Source organism: Sebastes umbrosus, chromosome 11 (assembly GCF_015220745.1).
Source record: "Sebastes umbrosus isolate fSebUmb1 chromosome 11, fSebUmb1.pri, whole genome shotgun sequence".
In the NCBI taxonomy this organism is placed as follows: Eukaryota; Metazoa; Chordata; class Actinopteri; order Perciformes; family Sebastidae; genus Sebastes; species Sebastes umbrosus.
In genome coordinates this window covers 3,180,215-3,198,555 of record NC_051279.1, presented here as the reverse complement: position 1 = coordinate 3,198,555, position 18,341 = coordinate 3,180,215, and the positions used below count along the sequence as shown (strand labels likewise).

The 18,341-nt window shown below is 38.0% G+C and overlaps 1 protein-coding gene and 1 long non-coding RNA gene across 13 annotated transcripts in view; one reads left to right on the top strand and one right to left on the bottom strand.

The window, feature by feature from the left end:
- The window catches only part of LOC119497792, a 68,011-nt gene that overhangs the window by 19,201 nt on the left and 30,469 nt on the right, over positions 1–18,341 (bottom strand). For 2 of the 6 annotated variants that reach the window (XR_005208984.1, XR_005208986.1), the window contains exons 3-4: positions 16,059–16,218; positions 6,744–6,903 (exon numbers count right to left, since the gene is read on the bottom strand). This is a non-coding gene — a long non-coding RNA (uncharacterized LOC119497792). Of the gene's footprint in view, positions 1–6,685; positions 6,904–16,058; positions 16,219–18,341 lie in introns of those variants that run through there. The other 4 variants (XR_005208985.1, XR_005208983.1, XR_005208987.1 and 1 more) reach the window with 3 other exon arrangements.
- Positions 1–18,341, top strand: part of LOC119497755 (myelin-associated glycoprotein-like) — a 51,527-nt gene that overhangs the window by 9,789 nt on the left and 23,397 nt on the right. For 2 of the 7 annotated variants that reach the window (XM_037786134.1, XM_037786133.1), the window contains exons 5-8: positions 15,574–15,924; positions 16,070–16,381; positions 16,652–16,915; positions 18,071–18,334. In XM_037786134.1, the coding sequence (XP_037642062.1) occupies positions 15,574–15,924; positions 16,070–16,381; positions 16,652–16,915; positions 18,071–18,334 (1,191 nt within the window). Of the gene's footprint in view, positions 1–3,144; positions 3,479–3,841; positions 3,928–5,891; positions 5,962–15,231; positions 15,302–15,573; positions 15,925–16,069; positions 16,382–16,651; positions 16,916–18,070; positions 18,335–18,341 lie in introns of those variants that run through there. The other 5 variants (XM_037786138.1, XM_037786137.1, XM_037786136.1 and 2 more) reach the window with 5 other exon arrangements.

The following is an 18,341-nucleotide window of genomic DNA, read 5'->3' as shown; positions in this document are numbered from 1 at the left end:
GGCTCCAGATGGCAGATGTCGGAGTTTCCTCAGTCGTCCGCAGATCTGATTAGAGAAAAATCCCCAGAAATTATGCAGCATTTTTGTGTGTGGCATTTGTTGTCATTGCAACCCCCACTTATAGAAACAATCTGCCATCGTCAAAATTAAATATATTCATTGTAATAACTGCAAGATTGAAGTCTCAATTCTTGTATAAATATAGATAATGGTATTTAATGGTAACTAAAACCAACCAGACAAATTGAATTTAATAAATGTTCCTTTCATGTTGCTATGAATTAATCCAGCAAGTACTGTTGCCTAATTTATTTGATCCATTAAAGGCAAAATTCAAATCTAACTGAATTTTTAGTTAGATTTAATTAAGATAATCTGTTGAACATAAACTGTAGGTACAAATCTTTCAAATAAAATAAACTACCTATTAAAAGATGTTGTTGATGAAAATATAATAAAAAAAATAAAAACCATATTTGTTATTGTCAATTCCTGGTCAGTGGACATCTTAGCAATTATTTATCATCAGGTACATGAAAATAAATGTAATGCATAATTTTTGTCTCATATGTATGAAAAAGAACAAACCATGGACTCAACAAGGGTTCCCTTTTAAGTCAAGAAATAGGGCTATGCAATAGGACGATATTATATCATCAAAACGATATAAAAATGGCTATCTTGTATATTTATTTATTTATTTCTGTATAATTTCACTAAAAACTGCTAAAAACAGTAGAAGGCAGAGCTATGATCACATTATCCTGTTTGAGCTGTAATAGGTGGTGTTCACACATGTTTTACTAGATTTAATAAAGGGACTATTTGTAACTTTCAGAAATGCTTGTTAACAGCGACACCTGTGGCCGTTAAGTCAACGAAAGTCAACGTCGGGCTTGCGCTTGCTCGCTCTACATAGACATGAACGAGCATCGCTCAGTGCAGTGAGGCGACACACTCTATATTTCAGCTGCTTGGCAGTAATGTTAGCTGATCAGACGAAGGTCTCTCCGTGAATCAATGCTGATCCTAGTGTCGGCTTTGAGGCTGAAGCAGGAAGAGAAACGTTATCGCCTCCGACTGCAGCCGGAGAGAGACACCGGCACTCGGTCGGAGACGGTAACGTTTCTCTTCCTGCTTCAGCCCCGCTGCAGGAAAAGAAACGTTACCGTCGCCGACCAGGTGCCGGTGATAACGATTCTCGCCGCAGAGCCCCGTCACTTCACAAGACACGGGAAACCTCTGTTGGTCTGGAGGAGCTGCAGCAGTTATTTCTGCACAAACGTCCACTGAACATTCACTAGATATTCTCAGAGCTAAACTAACTCTTCTGCAGTGTGGAGTGAGCGCGCATGCACATCTAGAGGTGGAGCGAGAACACGCGCGGTGTGAGTGAAGGCAGGCAGGCAGAGGAGGAGAGACTTCAGCCACACGCGAGCGCGCATGTGTCCCAACCAGGTACATTTATACGCTTAAAAAGTTACAAACAGTCCCTTTAATACAATCGCTCTAGGAGAGAGGATTAGCGTATCTTTACCATGGAAAACGATTCAGTAACACGACGCACCGAAAGTTACGGATATAATTCATGCAAGGCATCATGGGGGCCTGGAATAAGGTGGATTGTATGTCGAAGAATTTACCATAAAACAAATATATATATTTTTCAACAGTGATTTGTAACAGTTTTGTAAAGCAGACAGTAGCGTCAGACCAAAATCTCTTCTGTGTCAACAACACAGCCAGCGACTGCTTCAACAATCACCACTGAACTGAGTGAAGAATTAAAAATGATGTTTGCTTAGCTATAGTTGGGTAATCACTGTTTGAGGGAGAGGTCTAGCGGATGATTCATTGGACGGTGTGTTGTGACGGTGTATTCATTCATTTGCTTACATATTTTGTGACAAATAACTTCCCTGAGGGTCCAGACCAGCCCCACAGTGTTCATATTTTGTTATTGATCTATTTATTTATTGTAATTCATTAATGCATCACCACCTAGCTTTGGCCTGCATAAGACTCATTTACATTATTGGTACTATTTAATCAAAGCCATTTGTATTCATTGTAAATAAAATCTTTATTTTCTGGTATAGCAGAGTCTGATACCAGTTTCCTGTGGGTTTCGTGTATCTGTTTCTTGGTGTTTCTCTGTCACATCCGTTTGATATGCATAATTTATCTTATCTGTAATTAAGGAAGTATAGATAAATATCATATGCTATTTCCTGTCTGTGAAACAGCAGAAAACCCCCACCTTCATTCTTTGAGGTCTTATTTTCAATTATGTGTGTTCAGGAGGCAGAATGGATCATATGCCCTTTGCTTTCTTTACTAATAAAGTTTGCGTCGTTTAAGTATGCAAATCAGTTTTTTGAAAAGGCAGGTACAGTAAGAAAGGGGTGAATGAATTAGGGTTGGGAATGGAGGGGTAATGGACGGTAATGGAGGGGTTTGGACGATCAAGGGATGGAATGAAATGTGGTCAAGCACAAAGCAATGATGAATGGAGGACAAATATGTCGAGAGGTGTGGTGGCGAGGAACCCAGGGAGTAAGACGCAGGGTGAGGGCACGTCTTGATGAGGCCTCATTGTCCACCGAAAGTGCCTCATACGCCGAGGTGAGAATAACCTCTTCTGATGTCCTCAAGATGTCCAAGAAGTCATCAAGATGACTGTAGATGTAGCTGTAGCCTCTTAAAGGCAGGGTTGACGATGTTCTCCAGTATTCACTATCTGTTATATTGGTTGAAATGGTCTTTACATCCCGACAGCGATCCATTACTGATGAGCTCTGAAAAAGGACCGGAAAAGAGTCGTCATCTGTAGCTGCTGTAATCCTGTAAAAATGTCTATCAATCACTGCCTCGCGGTCCGCTTGGAAAGAACCAATCAGATGCCTCCCTGCTCGTTCTCTACCCTTGGCGTGCACCAGCCTGAACTCAAAGCGCATCGCCGCCGCACGTTTCCTGGAGAATGGAAGAGAAAACTCAGCCCTGCAGTAGCACTGCCGCGGTTACTTGTCATGAGGTAGCGTTGTTGAGGTGACGTCCTCTCTCCGCTCTGTGTCTGTGAGGCAGTTACTAGTGATGTTCAGGCTCAGAGAGCTGGCTCTTTTAAGTGTTAAGTGCAAAGAGTGACAAACACCGCAAAGGGAGGACGTCGGGGTGTACGCGTGGGTTAAATAACACTGGACATTTGCCCAGGAGACCGGTGTTCGTACCCCGTGAGAAACCAGAAGTCAACGTTAATTTGTCACGAAACGTCTGCACTTTAATAACACCACTTCCGTAATTATTGTAACCCAAAACCAGGATATTTTCCTATACCCAACCTTAGTTTTACTTTTTTTTACGTTTTACCTTACAAAGTTGTTTCCTGTGAAGACAGAAGATTATTCTGAAAAGACTGTATGCATAAACGAGGGCAAAGTGACACAAGTTGCTGGACATACGTCAGAAAACGCAACTTTATGTAAGATATCACACAAACTGTTGTTTGAGGATACGTTGCATGCTTTCATTCAGTGTTGCCGGTCCTGAATTGAATTTGACTGAGGATAAATGTACTATTTCTATTATTATATTATTATTATTATACATAGCAATTTAATAATTTACACTGTGGCCTTGTATTTCTATTGTTTTATGATTCTGTTGTTTGATTTATAATTATTACGTGAAATTTGATTGAGTGTATGTCATCACCATGTTTTTATAGTAACCGTGTTAATCAGGACAGATGTGGGACTGTCTGAAATCATTTCTTATAAAAAAGCACACTTCGTGGTCACACGTATGTGCTCTTTAGTGACTTCCTCATTTTCAAGTCCTGCAGGCTGTTTGAAAAAGCAGCACAACTTCTAAGGAGCTTCACTTATCTACACATCTTCCATCTCTCTGCTCGAAAGACCTGAAGAAAATGTAAGTCATCACAACTTCTTATTACACATATAAATCATCAAAACTGACTTTAAATATAATATAAAATACTAAAACCTAGTGGTGTGCTTGGATGAACCATTACATATAATTTTGTACAATAAAAAGAAATAAAGTCGGGGAAAATTCAGAAACAGATTCAGAATTGTAGAAGATAAGAGATTCTTACATGAATTGATTTTTTCCCCACCCCTACTAAAAACGTAACCATAAAGTCACGAGAGTTTAGATCAAAGAACTATTTCAAAGGTAGAAAGAAAATGAATACTTTGTGAAAGGTGGCAAAATTTATATTCAAAACTCTTAAGCTGTCGTTCGATTGTGGTTTTGAACATTGTTATTGTTGAATATATTAGTTGCATAAAACAATAGCTCTGTAAATATATAGAAAATAAATAAAAGACTGTATATTTGTCAGGTTTGCCTTTAGCAATTAGCTTCCTTTGTCCATGATATCATCATTTCATCTTCGTCTTCTTGTTTAAAAATGCAACATTTTGTGGTAATGATAAACTGATAACTGCGCTAACTGTGTTGATGAAAACTGGCAACGTCACTCTGTTAAACCTGAGCTTGGTGAGGTGTTACTTCAGGTCACATTAAACACATTAAAAAGTAAGTGCTTACTCCTTTATACCTCTTTTATCAAGAAAGAAGTATCTATGAGTAAGTAGTGTGTGTGTATATATAATTTTATATATATATATATATATATATATGTATAGTAGGGTTGCCAATTGATTAAAATAATTAATCGTGGTTAATTTCAAATAAATCACAAATTTCTTTATCTGTTCAAAATGAACCTTAAAGGGAGATTGTTCAAGTATACTCTTATCAACATGGGAGTGGGGGAATATGTTTTCTTTATGCAAATGTATGTTTATATTTATTATTGGAAAAAACATACTCAAATCATAACATGGCAAACTGCAGCCCAACAGGCAACAACAGCTGTCAGAGGTCAGTGGGCTGACTTGACTATGACCTCAATATAAAGGTATTAAACGAAAGGGAAAGAAAAAAAATTAAAGAAACATGTCAGTAAATTAATTTACATATTAGTCAACAGTATCTCTAATGAAATTTGGTTTGAGTCATTTAATAAGTGATGTTAAACATAGTAGATAGCAGGAAGTGGTGTGTTTTAACACCTCCAAGAGTCACACCAGATATTTCAACACACTCTCTCACACACACACAAATTTAAAATTTGTGAAATTTGTCAAATATGGTTTTAAAAAATTGTGTCTTTTGTAGTTAGGTTGTCGTATTCTCTCACTCTCTTTGTGCTCCCGGCCCATTTATAGTGCCTGTATTTAGTGTGAGCGAGGTCACATACCTACTTTAAGCCTTCCACTTACTGAAAAAAATTGAAGAAATGGCTGACACCACAAACTTAGCTAATAATTTAAGAAGGTGACGTGATGGTAAAGTTGCAAACACTAGCAGTCAATAAAGAAAAGTAACACGAGTATTAACACTTCTACTCTGGCCCTTAACTCCTAACTGAAGCCATAAATGGTTATATGTACAAGAGGTGGACGAGCGGCAAAAGCGCAGAGAAAAAGCTACATTTATAAAAATACCCATGTATGTGGACTAAGCCTAAACCAGTATTACCCTTCTGTTGAATATCTCCATCACCAAAGTTTCTTAAAGGTCTGGAAAATTTGCAAGTAATACACCCCCCTTATAGATAATAAATAGGTGTCCTCATGAGATGCTGACACACCTAAACGAATTTAATCCTGTACAGGCGTCTTTGGAATCTTTTCCACATTGATTAAGATCGAAAAAGAAATATAGGCTCAGCAAAACATTTCTCCATCTGCAACCTCTGCAAATATTGCATTCAATAGTGGCCTCCAACATAAACCTGACTATAAAAAGTTAATTAGGGATGAAATGCACTAAACATGTGAATTTTAATGTGTAATCTCCAGAGTTTCTGCCTCTCCGGACACACAAAGATGGCTGCAGCTCTGACTCTCCTCATTGGTTCTCTGCTGCAAGGTGAGTTGAAGTTCATTCACATTTGGATCAATGACTATAAAAACTATAACTATGCAATGTTAGTAACGCATTTATATTCTGCTGCCTTTTTCTTAAAACTTAAATCTGATGGGTGAAAAATTAAACATCTAGAGGAAAAACACTGTGGGAACAAATCTTAATCTTTGCCGTCGTCATTTTGGATTATTCTAAGAATAAGGTTTAGTGGTAAGATTTTAGCAAAGCCATCAAACAGTAAAAACTCCTCATGACTGTAAAGTAGTATTCATTTTGTTTCTTGTGTTTCAGGTGCCCTGTGTGGAGACTGGGGAGCATTAATGCCGCAGACTATGGAGGTTCTTAGTGGATCCTGTGTGACCATCCCCTGCTCCTTTACCATACAGGACTCATTTAAATCAAACTTAGATAGCACATGTAATGCAGTATGGAAAAACGATCAAGGGACGTTTGTGTTTGACAGCAGTAATCCACAACAGCTTACAATAAAAAGAGAACTGACAGGAGACTTGACGAGAAAAGACTGCACCACAACCCTGAACAACATGCAACCTAGTTACAGTGATAACTATTTCTTCAGATTAGAATGCAAAGATCTGAAATATAATTTTATTGAACAAATCTCCATATCAGTCAAAGGTAGGTTTTAAAGTCTGTTTACTTGCTTTCAGTCATTCATTTCCCTTGTTGAACTGCTGTGACCTTGTTTTGCATTCATTGCATTTGGCAAATAGCATAAAAATGGAGAGGAATGACTGTTTATTTAGTGACTGGTTCATATGTACCTTCCCTCCAGCTGATCCTCCCAGACCGACTCTGACTCCGTCCACACTGAAGGTGAAGGAGGGAACCTCAGTGAGTTTGATGTGCTCTGCTCCAGCTCCCTGTCTGTCTCATCCTCCAACTCTGATGTGGACCTCCGGCCTGGGTGTCAGTCAGGAGACACTGCAGGAGATTCAGGACAAAACTAAAGTCAAGACCTCTGTTGTGACCTTCACTGCTTCTCACCACCATCATGGAAAGACAATCTCCTGTACTGCCGTCTACAACAAACAAGATGGCAGCACTGAGTCAACTGTTATCACAAGTTTAACAGCTGATGTTTCATGTGAGTTCATTTGACCTTACTAGCACCGATGGTTAAATGTTAGCTTAGAATTTAGACTTAGTTTATTGCTTAGAAACAGTCCAACAAGTGCCAAAAAAAGCAAGAAAAAAAGGGTGACACAATCTTTCTTTATTTTATGTAAAATCAGATTACGTTAAACGTATAAATAACACAAATGATTTATTCATATTACAGATCCACCCAAAGACACCACAGTATCAGTCCATCCCTCAGGTCCAGTACCAGAGGGCAGAGATGTGACTCTGACATGCAGTAGTACTGCCAACCCAGCAGTAAGGAGCTACACCTGGTACAGAGCTGACGGAGGCGAGGAGACTGTTATTGGGACCGGACATGTTCTGACCATTAAAGCATCCAAAGACGACAGCTCTTTTCTCTGCAAGGCTGAAAATGACATTGGAGCTGGACGATCCGACAACAGACATATAGATGTTCAGTGTATGTATCAAATTTCAAACTTATAAGTTCTATACACCCTGATAGGTCTATCTTTACACACTGCACTGATTTAATTAACATATTTAGTCATTAATTGTTTTATTTGTATATTTAAAGCCACTGTACTTAATCAATAAATTGAAAAAATAATCAGCAGATTAATCAATAATGAAATTCATAATTAGTTGCAGCTCTAACAAAAAACATTCTGAAGTCTTTGCAGAGATTTATTGGTTTTATAAATCTGACAACACCAATAAGAGGACAACTTCAACATACTGGTTTCTGCCAGTGTATTACAAGCCCCGCGTCCCACCGGACCTGAGTTGACACACCGTCGGGCCTAAGCATCTGAGAATTATGTATTTTTAATATTTTTTAAAACTAAAATGTGTTATACCAGTAGCAAACTCCTTTAAGGAATAACTCGTGCGTAGGTTGTGTGCTTAACGTTAGCGAGTGTCGGTGTGTGGTGGAGAGATGGACCAGCGCTTCTCTCATTTTAGTGACAAGCTGCTCCTCCAAGTTTTCCTTCAAATGGAAGCAGCCATCCAACATTTCACCACTGGTTTCTTGATGCTATCATGAAACTTGAGTTTACACTGGTATTAATTACTTTGTTGACCATTTGAGGTTCAATAACTAATGGTCTACTTGCCATTTTTTGACTTCAAGTGTTGATTATTGATTCAGCAGTGTTTTCAGGCGTATGATAATTGTTATACTTGTATAATAGTTTTACCCTTTGCACAATGTATAATCAATTATTCTACAAATCCCTAAATATACATCCGTTTTGGTCCTAATTTCAGTTTTTTTCCATAATTTTCCATAACAGTGAAAAGGTAAAGTAGGGATTTTTGAAGAATCAACTAGTTCCCAGTGATTATTGAATAGTAATTTTGCTTGAAATGCACATCCCTAATGTCAGTGCCAATTAGGGCTAGATTCAAAACAACAGATTTATATATTGGACTTTTAGAATAGTTGGGAAACAGGACAAAACAATATTTTATTAATCAGATGCAGTGTAAAAAATAAATGCTGTCAGCATTCTTAATCTGTTTCTATTACAATACAGATATTAGAAGCTAGAACCTACAGCAGACAATGTAACACATACCAATAATATTAATGTTTCATTTCTCATTTTTCAGATTCCCCCAAAAACACCACAGTGTTAGTCCATCCCTCAGGTCCAGTACCAGAGGGCAGAGATGTGACTCTGAACTGCAGTAGTACTGCCAACCCAGCAGTAAGGAGCTACACCTGGTACAGAGCTGACGGAGGCCAGGAGACTGTTATTGGGACCGGACATGTTCTGACCATTAAAGCATCTAAAGACGACGGTCCGTTTTTCTGCCAGGCTGAAAATGACATTGGAGCTGGACGATCCAACCTCAGTCGAATAGATGTTCAACGTAAGTATTACATTTCAGAAGTTTTATGTTCTATAAAACATGATAGGCCAATTGCAGTAAAAAATCATTTAAATACCCGTTAGCTTGGGCATGAAATTCAGTGTTTGTCATACCTTGATTTATTTGTGCCAGCGTGCCACAAAATCAACATTGACAACCACATATTGATTTTCTATTTATTTTTATTATTTAAAATAAGTAAAATATGAATTCATTGTAGAGCTGCGCACAGCACAATGATTCACCCAGCCCCTCCTTGCCCCATTCTCTGTCTCTCTCTCTCTTTCTCTCTCTCTCTAGAAAAATGGGGAATAGTTAGTTTTACTATTTAATTCACTATAAGTGAGTCCAATGTGAGTAAGAGTCCTAAGACTGACTATATTCTGATAATAGGTTTCACTTCCTCCACGATTATCTCCTCAACTGGAGTTGACAACTATAGAATTCTGGTCTTAATCAGATCAGACAACCAAAATATTTTCAGATGGAGGTCCCTGAAGAAAAATCTTATCAAAGTCTGTGACCTAATGTGGCAAAAGCATTTTTCTTTTCCTTGAGAAAGAATCTATCACACATAAGTAGCGCTGCACAGTACTGTGTCGCTCAAGGCCCGCTTAGACATGGTATCATGGAAAAATAGATATTTGAATAGTTTGAACCTACAGTATGTAAATGTAACACTTGAACAGGGATCTGATATGTAGAGTATTCTGTTATTTCTCATGACAGGTTGTGAGCAATATTGTGGACCGTACGGTGGAGTCCTTCTCTCGGCTGTTGCTGGTGTATCTCTCAGTGTCAACGTCCTGTGCATTGTCTGCATGGTGTTCCTTTGGTATGTTATTACACTGGACTATACTTTTTCTAATGAAAGCTCTGTTGATGACATATACAGTATGTATTTATGTATTTTTCTTTGTTTTCCTCAAAAGGAAAGCAAGAAAGAATGTGAAGCCAGAAGAAGAGGACAGAACTTACATGCCACTGGAGCGTAGAGACAGATCTCCGGAGTATGATGTCATTGCCCAAACTCCAAAATGACCAAGTCAACTTCCACTGATCTTGATAATTATCAGATAACTTTACTGAAGGGTGTCTTGTGTCTTATATATTATTTGACATTCTTTGTCGCTCTGCTCTTTTCTGCAACGCCTTAAATTGCCACTTTAGTGATAGGAGTGTTTGTGAATCAACTATCTACGGGGATTAGGCACAAAATATGAACAACTATACAATATAATTTAAATAAATACTCTCTCTATGAAGCATCTAATGCTCAACTTGGGTTTACACGTCATCAGAGAGGTATTGATTATATTACATGGTAGTTTTAAGCTCTGTTGATCAAGAGTAGTAAATGTTTTATTTAAAAAATGATTTTAAGTATCCAACTAGAATTATCAGCATGTCCGAACCATAGCATGTTTATAAGAAGAGAACGTAGCCACCGTGATGTCACCCAGTGGTTTTGTGCACTGCCGTTTTGAAGCCTCAGAATTTAGTTTTTTGGCAGTCGCTATCTTGTTTTTTTGCAACCAGAAGTGACAAGAGAGGGTGGAGCTAAGTACAACAGAACGCTGAATAAGATATTTTTAGGCGACAAAAATGTTACAAGGAACTTACATGACGTGAAAACACACTTCGAAAGAGTTAAAGTTGTAAAAGGAAAACACAGACAACTCCCAGACCGCCGTGGTAGCGACCTGCCAATCACAAGGTAGCCCCGCCCTAAAGCATCCCCTGCTTTATGGTCTATTTGACTCTAAATGGGACCATCATTTACTAAATGAACATCATGCTGTGCTGAAGAAGACTTGAAACTAGCGATTGAGACCATAAACTCATGATTACAATGTTTACTGAGGTAATAAATCAAGTGAGGAGTAGGCTCATTTTCTCATAGACATCTATACAATCAGACTTCTTTTTGCAACCAGAGGAGTCGCCCCCTGCTGGCTGTTAGAGAGAATGCAAGTTTAAGGCACTTCAGCATTGGCTTCACTTCTCAGACCCGGAGGTAACCCACTGGTCTGAACCTTTACTTATAGGTGAGGACAATAACATGAGCAGATACACAATGCAATGCAAAACAGCACTGTGATTAATACTAGAGATACGAGGCTTTGTGGGGTTATACTGCTTAATTATTGCTGAAACTGGATCACAGAGGTATTCATTTAACTTTGTGGTCTCTTCTGAGTTGGTGGTGGTTTTGTATTGGACTGCTTTATATTTCCAGGTGTATTTTGTCTCTTAAATGTACAGTACATACATGGAGGGAACATGTATGTCATCAAACTCTTCTCTGACATTCAATAAAGGTCAAACATCCTGAGGTTCATACGTAGAGCTGTTGAACTGGACTGAATCCCATTCTAAAATGTTTGTGTGCATATCACTGTCTGCCTCCCATACATGATAACAATAATTAACAGTCCTGTATTATCATTCACTTTGTATTACTGTTGTTCTCATGGATGAACCTTTATTTGTTTACATGCTTTCATTCAGTGTCTCATGAAATCATATGAGACTACAGTGTTGATTTGGATTTGACTGATGATGAATGTGCTATTTCCATAATTATGGCATTATTTTTGTAGAAATGTAAAAACTTAAGTTTCCTGCTATTTCTATTGTTTTATGATTCTGTTAATTATCACGGGACAGTTGACTGAGTCTATGTCATCACCTTCTCGATCCAGATTTATTGGTCAGTCTGTAGATTTGAAACAGCAACATTTCTGTTAAATTGGTGGGATTTCAGTATTAAGTTTAACAGTGTTATTGTTTTTATAGTATGTGTAAATCGCTTTGACAATAAAGGCTAATTAAAGGTTTCTGTAGTGTCTTAATCATTTGCAGAAATTCCCATTACCAGGTTGGTAATAAAAACATTACATTTCATTTTACGTCCAAAGACTGAATATTTGGATCAAAGTAGAATATTTGAGATTAGTAAAGTAAAAGCTAGGATCAGGACAGATGTGAGACCGTTTAAAACAATTTCTGATAAAAAAAAAAAGTACATTTCATTGCCACATGCATGTGGGTTTTTAGAGACTTCCTCATTTTCAAGTCTTGGAGGCTGTTTGAAAAAGCAGCACAACCTTTAAGGAACTTCACTTCTCTACACATCTTTCACCCATCTGCTCAAAAAGACCTGAAGAAAATGTAAGTCATCACAACTTCTTTCTTATGACGCATTTAAATCATCAAAAATGATTTTAAATATAGTTTATAATACTAAAACCTAGTGGTGTGCTTGGATGAACCATTACATATGATTTTGTACAGTACAAAATAAAAATAAATAAAGTCTGGGAAAGTTCAGAAACGGATTCAGAATCGTAGAAGATAAGAATCGAGATTCTTACATGAATTGATTTTTTCCCCACCCCTACTAAAAACGTAACCATAAAGTCACGAGAGTTTAGATCAAAGAACTATTTCAAAGGTAGAAAGAAATGAACATTTTAGCTGTCATTGGATTGTGGTTTTGGACATTGTTACTGTTGAATATATTAGTTGCGTAAAACAATAGCTCTGAAAATTCATTGAAAACAAATAAAAGACACTGTAAATTTGTCACGTTTGCCTTTAGCAATTAGCTTCCTTTTTCTATGATATCACAGTGAGTATAAACATTAAAGCCTAGTCCAAACGTACAGAGTAAAAAAAAAAAAAAAGTCCAAGTAAAAGTTGGAAAACAATAACTGTTAAGTGTTGAATTTTGTTGTCTTGAGCCGTTACCCTACCTGTTAACAAACATTATTACAAGACTGCGTTGAATACTCGATTCTGATTAGTCGATCACGGCTTTCTGCAGCCTGTAATTTCTCTATAACAGACCGTTGCTATGGGCGCAACTCTGATGTCGGACTGTGGCGGACTGTTTTTGTGTCAAATTATGGATCTCTTCAGTAAGTAGCCGTGTCATAAGCGGGATAAAGTACACTTAGTCACTCATTATTGTGAAAGAACAGCATCGCCTTGTCGGAGATTCTTTCACAACAATGACCGTCTTGCTGGACATTATCCCTTACGTACAGCACATACTAGTACTAGTAGAGCGATAACTGTGGTGATGAAAACTGGCAACGTCACTCTGTCTGAAATGTACAAGAGACGATGGAAGATTAGGATAAAGAAGTAATTCAGACAAGAGATAGTTCTTCTGGTAAAACTTTGGACATACTGTATAATACTGTTAAACCTGAGCTTGGTGAGGTGTTACTTCAGGTCACATTAAACACACTAAAAAGTAAGTACTTACTCCTTTATACCTCTTTTATCAAGAAAAAGTATCTATGACTAAGTAGTGTGTGTGTGTGTGTGTGTGTGTGTGTGTGTGTATATATATATATAGTAGGGTTGACAATCGATTAAAATAGTTAATTAATTTCAAATAAATCACACATTTTTTTTATGTGTTCAAAATGTACCTTGAAAGGAGATTTTTTCAAGTATCAACTCTTATCAACATGGGAGTGGGGAAATGTGTTTTCTTTATGCAAATGTATGTTTATATTTATTATTGGAAATCAATTAACAACACAAAACAATGACAAATATTACAGTATGACATGGTTGGTACCAATGGATTTCTGGTTTCACATGATGCCAGTATCATCACTCTAGCTTTAAAACCTGAGCCTGCTACAACCTCCAAAATCACAAGTCACCCTAATGCGTTAAAGAAAACAAATTCACGTTAACATGTTGTCACATACCTACTGTAAGCCTTCCACTTCCTGAAAAAAACTGAAGAAATGGGTGACACCACAAACTTAGCTAGTAATTTAAGAAGGTGACGTGATGGAAAAGTTGCAGACAGCAGTCAATAAAGAGAAGTGACATTAGTATTAACACTTCTACCCTGGCCCTTAACTCCTAACTGAAGCCATAAATGGTTGTATGTACAAGAGCGTACACCAGTATAGCGTTGTTGAAAAATAAAAGATTTTGATGTATGATGCTTCCTGGGACTGAGGTAGACTGCATTTCATTGAAAAGAATCATCCTACAGGGGTATTTTTGTTAACGGCGCTTTTCTTCCTTTGTTCTCAAAAAGATCCTTTCCACACAAGCACTGTTTAAAAAAATCTCTGTCCAGATGAAAAAGCAAAAGCACAATTGAAGTGCTGTCAACATCAGTAGGCAGGTTGACATAAACACATAAAAAGTTATGTTAGTTAAAGGTGCTAAATTTGATATCCAGAGCATTAATATAACAACAAACAACTATTAGCTATGTGAAGATATAGAGGAGTAATGTCTACCTGAGCAGAGAATGAAGTCACTCTCCATCAGTGTGTGTTGTAATCCAAGCTTCTCTATACTTTGTTGACATAGCCGGGTGTGTTTTTAGTGCATGTCCGTGCATGTGAGCTTGCCCCATTAGCTAGTTCACAGCCGCCGCTCTGCATTGCTTTCATATGGCTGTTACAGCTGATAACGCCGTCCCGAATGATGGTGTCGTCATGGAAGTGTACCCTCTGGTTCCCCCTCAGGTGAACACTTATCTCTGTCAGCACTTTCGCTGTTGTTAGCTCTGTTAGCACCGTTAGCTGTGAATCACCGACTTGCTGTCGCCATGTAGGGAGCCTTTGAGAGGCAATAGAAATGCTCCCAATCCCGTATTTAGCACCTTTACGGTTATTTGGCTATGTCCGGCGTTCATGGATGTGCTGTATTTATGCCGCCGTTGCATGATATGTCACCTCATAAGTGATAGCTGACAAAGGTTCCCTGTCTACACATCAACACTGAAACACTGAGTTTCTGAAAATCTTCACCCAGGCCAGAGGTTTACAAAAGCTCAGTTTTCAGTGACCAAAAAAGCCGTTTGGGTGTGGACGACAGGCCAAAACGCATAGAAAAAGCTACGTTTAGAAAAATACCCATGTATGTGGACAAAACCTAAACCAGTATTACCCTTCTGTTGAATATCTCCATCACCAAAGTTTCTTAAAGGTCTGGAAAATCTGCAAGTAATACATCCCCCTTTTCCCCCTATGGATAATAAATGGGTGCCCTCATGAGATGCTGACACACCTAAAAATAATTTAATTTTGTTGGGATTCAGTTGAGTTTTAATGACTCAGAATCCTGTACAGGCGTCTTTGGAACCTTTTCCACATTGATTAAGATCGAAAAAGTGTCGCCATCTGCAACCTCTGCAAATATTGCATTCAATAGTGGCCTCCAACATAAACCTGACTATAAAAAGTTAATTAGGGATGAAATGCACTAAACATGTGAATGTTAATGTGTAATCTCCAGAGTTTCTGCCTCTCCGGACACACAAAGATGGCTGCAGCTCTGACTCTCCTCATTGGTTCTCTGCTGCAAGGTGAGTTGAAGTTCTTTCTATAAAAAACTATAACTATACAATGTTAGTGAAGTATTTATATTCTGCTGCCTTTTTCTTAAAACTTAAATCTGATGGGTGAAAAATTAAACATCTAGAGGAAAAACACTGTGGGAATAAAGCTTAATCTTTGCCGTCGTCATTTTGGATTATTCTAAGAATAAGGTTTAGTGGTAAGATTTTAACAAAGCCATCAAACAGTAAAAACTCCTCATGACTGTAAAGAAGTATTCATTTTGTTTCTTGTGTTTCAGGTGCCCTGTGTGGAGAGTTTAAGGCATTAATGCCGCAGACTATAGAGGTTCTTAGTGGATCCTGTGTGACCATCCCCTGCTCCTTTGACGTAACAGCCCAATATGAATCAAACTTAGATAGCACATGTAAAGCAGTATGGAAAAAAGATAGAAGTACTGTTGTGTTTGACAGCGGTAATTCACAACAAACTACAATAAAAGGAGAACTGAAAGGAGACTTGACAAGAAAAGACTGCACCACAACCCTGAACAACATGCAACCTAGTTACACCAATAACTATTTCTTCAAAGTAGAATGCAACAATAATCTGAAAAATGATTTTCTTCAACAAATCTCTATTTCAGTCAAAGGTAAGTTTTATAGTCTGTTTAGTTACACTTCATTTATTTCCCTTGTAGAACTGATTTGACCTTGTTTTGCATTTATTGCATTCGGCAAATAGCACAAAAATGGAGTGGAATGACCTTGCAAATGTCATATGTACCTTCCCACCAGCTGATCCTCCCAGACCGACTCTGACTCCGTCCACACTGAAGCTGAAGGAGGGAACCTCAGTGAGTTTGATGTGCTCTGCTCCAGCTCCCTGTCTGTCTCATCCTCCAACTCTGACATGGACCTCCGGCCTGGGTGACAGTCAGGAGACACTGCAGGAGAATCAGGACAAAACTAAAGTCAAGACCTCTGTTGTGACCTTCACTGCTTCTCACCACCATCATGGAAAGACAATCTCCTGTACTGCCGTCTACAGCAAACAAGATGGCAGCACTGAATCAACTGTTAGAACAAGTTTAACAGCTGATGTTTCATGTGAGTTCATTTGTCCTTACTAGCACCGATGGTTAAATGTTAGCTTTGAATTGAGACTGTTTTTATTGCCAACATCATATGGTTTCCACACCTCTAAAATCATGTTTATGCATTTCAATTAACTTAATTAAATTAATTAGAATAGGCTTAGAAACAGTCCAACAAGTGCCAAAAAAGCAAGAAAAAAAGTGACATAATCTTTCTTTATTTTATGTAAAATCAGATTACGTTAAACCTAGAAATAACAAAAATGATTTATTCATATTGCAGATTCCCCCAAAGACACCACAGTGTCAGTCCATCCCTCAGGTCCAGTACCAGAGGGCAGAGATGTGACTCTGACATGCAGTAGTACTGCCAACCCAGCAGTAAGGAGCTACACCTGGTACAGAGCTGACGGAGGCCAGGAGACTGTTATTGGGACCGGACATGTTCTGACCATTAAAGCATCGAAAGACGACGGCTCTTTTTTCTGCAAGGCTGAAAATGACATTGGAGCTGGACGATCCGACAACAGACATATAGATGTTCAATGTATGTATCAAATTTCAAACGTATATGTTCTATACACCCTGATAGGTCTATCTTTACACACTGCACTGATTTAATTAACAGATTTAGTCATTAACTGGTTTATTTGGATATTTAAAGCCACTATGATTAATCAATAAATTGAAAAAATAATTAGCAGATTAATCAATAATGAAATTCATAATTAGTTGCAGCTCTAACAAAAAACATTCTAAAGTCTTTGCAGAGATTTATTGGTTTTATAAATCTGACAACACCAATAAGAGGACAACTTCAACATACTGGTTTCTGCCAGTGTATTACAAGCCCCGCGTCCCACCAGACCTGAGTTGACACACCGTCGGGCCTAAGCATCTGAGAATTATGTATTTTTAATATTTTTTTGATTAAAATATGTTATACAAGTAGCAAACTCCTTTAAGGAATAACTCGTGCGTAGGTTGTGTGCTTAACGTTAGCGAGTGTCGGAGTGCAATCGAGAGATGGACCAACGCTTCTCTCATTTTAGTGACAAGCCGCTCCTCCAAGTTTTCCTTCAAATGGAAGCAGCCATCCAACATTACACCACTGGTTTCTTGATGCTATCATGAAACTTGAGTTCACACTGGTATTAATCACTTTGTTGACCATTTGAGGTTCAATAACTAATGGTCTACTTGCCATTTTTTGACTTCAAGTGTTGATTATCGATTCAGCAGTGTTTTCAGGCGTATGATAATTGTTATACTTGTATAATAGTTTTACCCTTTGCACAATGTACAATCAATTATTCTACAAATCCCTAAATATACATCCGTTTTGGTCCTAATTTCAGTTTTTTTCCATAATTTTCCATAACAGTGAAAAGGTAAAGTAGGGATTTTTGAAAAATCAACTAGTTCCCAGTGATTATTGAATAGTAATTTTGCTTGAAATGCACATCCCTAATGTCAGTGCCAATTAGGGCTAGATTCAAAACACCAGATTTATATATTGGACTTTTAGAATAGTTGGGAAACAGGATAAAGCAGTATTTTATTAAGCAGATGCACTTTAAAAGAAAAAGGGGTCAGCATTCTTAATCTGTTTCTATTACAATACAGATATCAGAAGTTAGAACCTACAGCAGACAATGTAACACATACCAATAATATTAATGTTTCATTTCTCATTTTTCAGATTCCCCCAAAAACACCACAGTGTCAGTCCATCCCTCAGGTCCAGTACCAGAGGGCAGAGATGTGACTCTGACATGCAGTAGTACTGCCAACCCAGCAGTAAGGAGCTACACCTGGTACAGAGCTGACGGATGCCAGGAGACTGTTATTGGGACCGGACATGTTCTGACCATTAAAGCATCAAAAGACGACGGTCCGTTTTTCTGCCAGGCTGAAAATGACATTGGAGCTGGACGATCCAACCTCAGTCGAATAGATGTTCAATGTAAGTA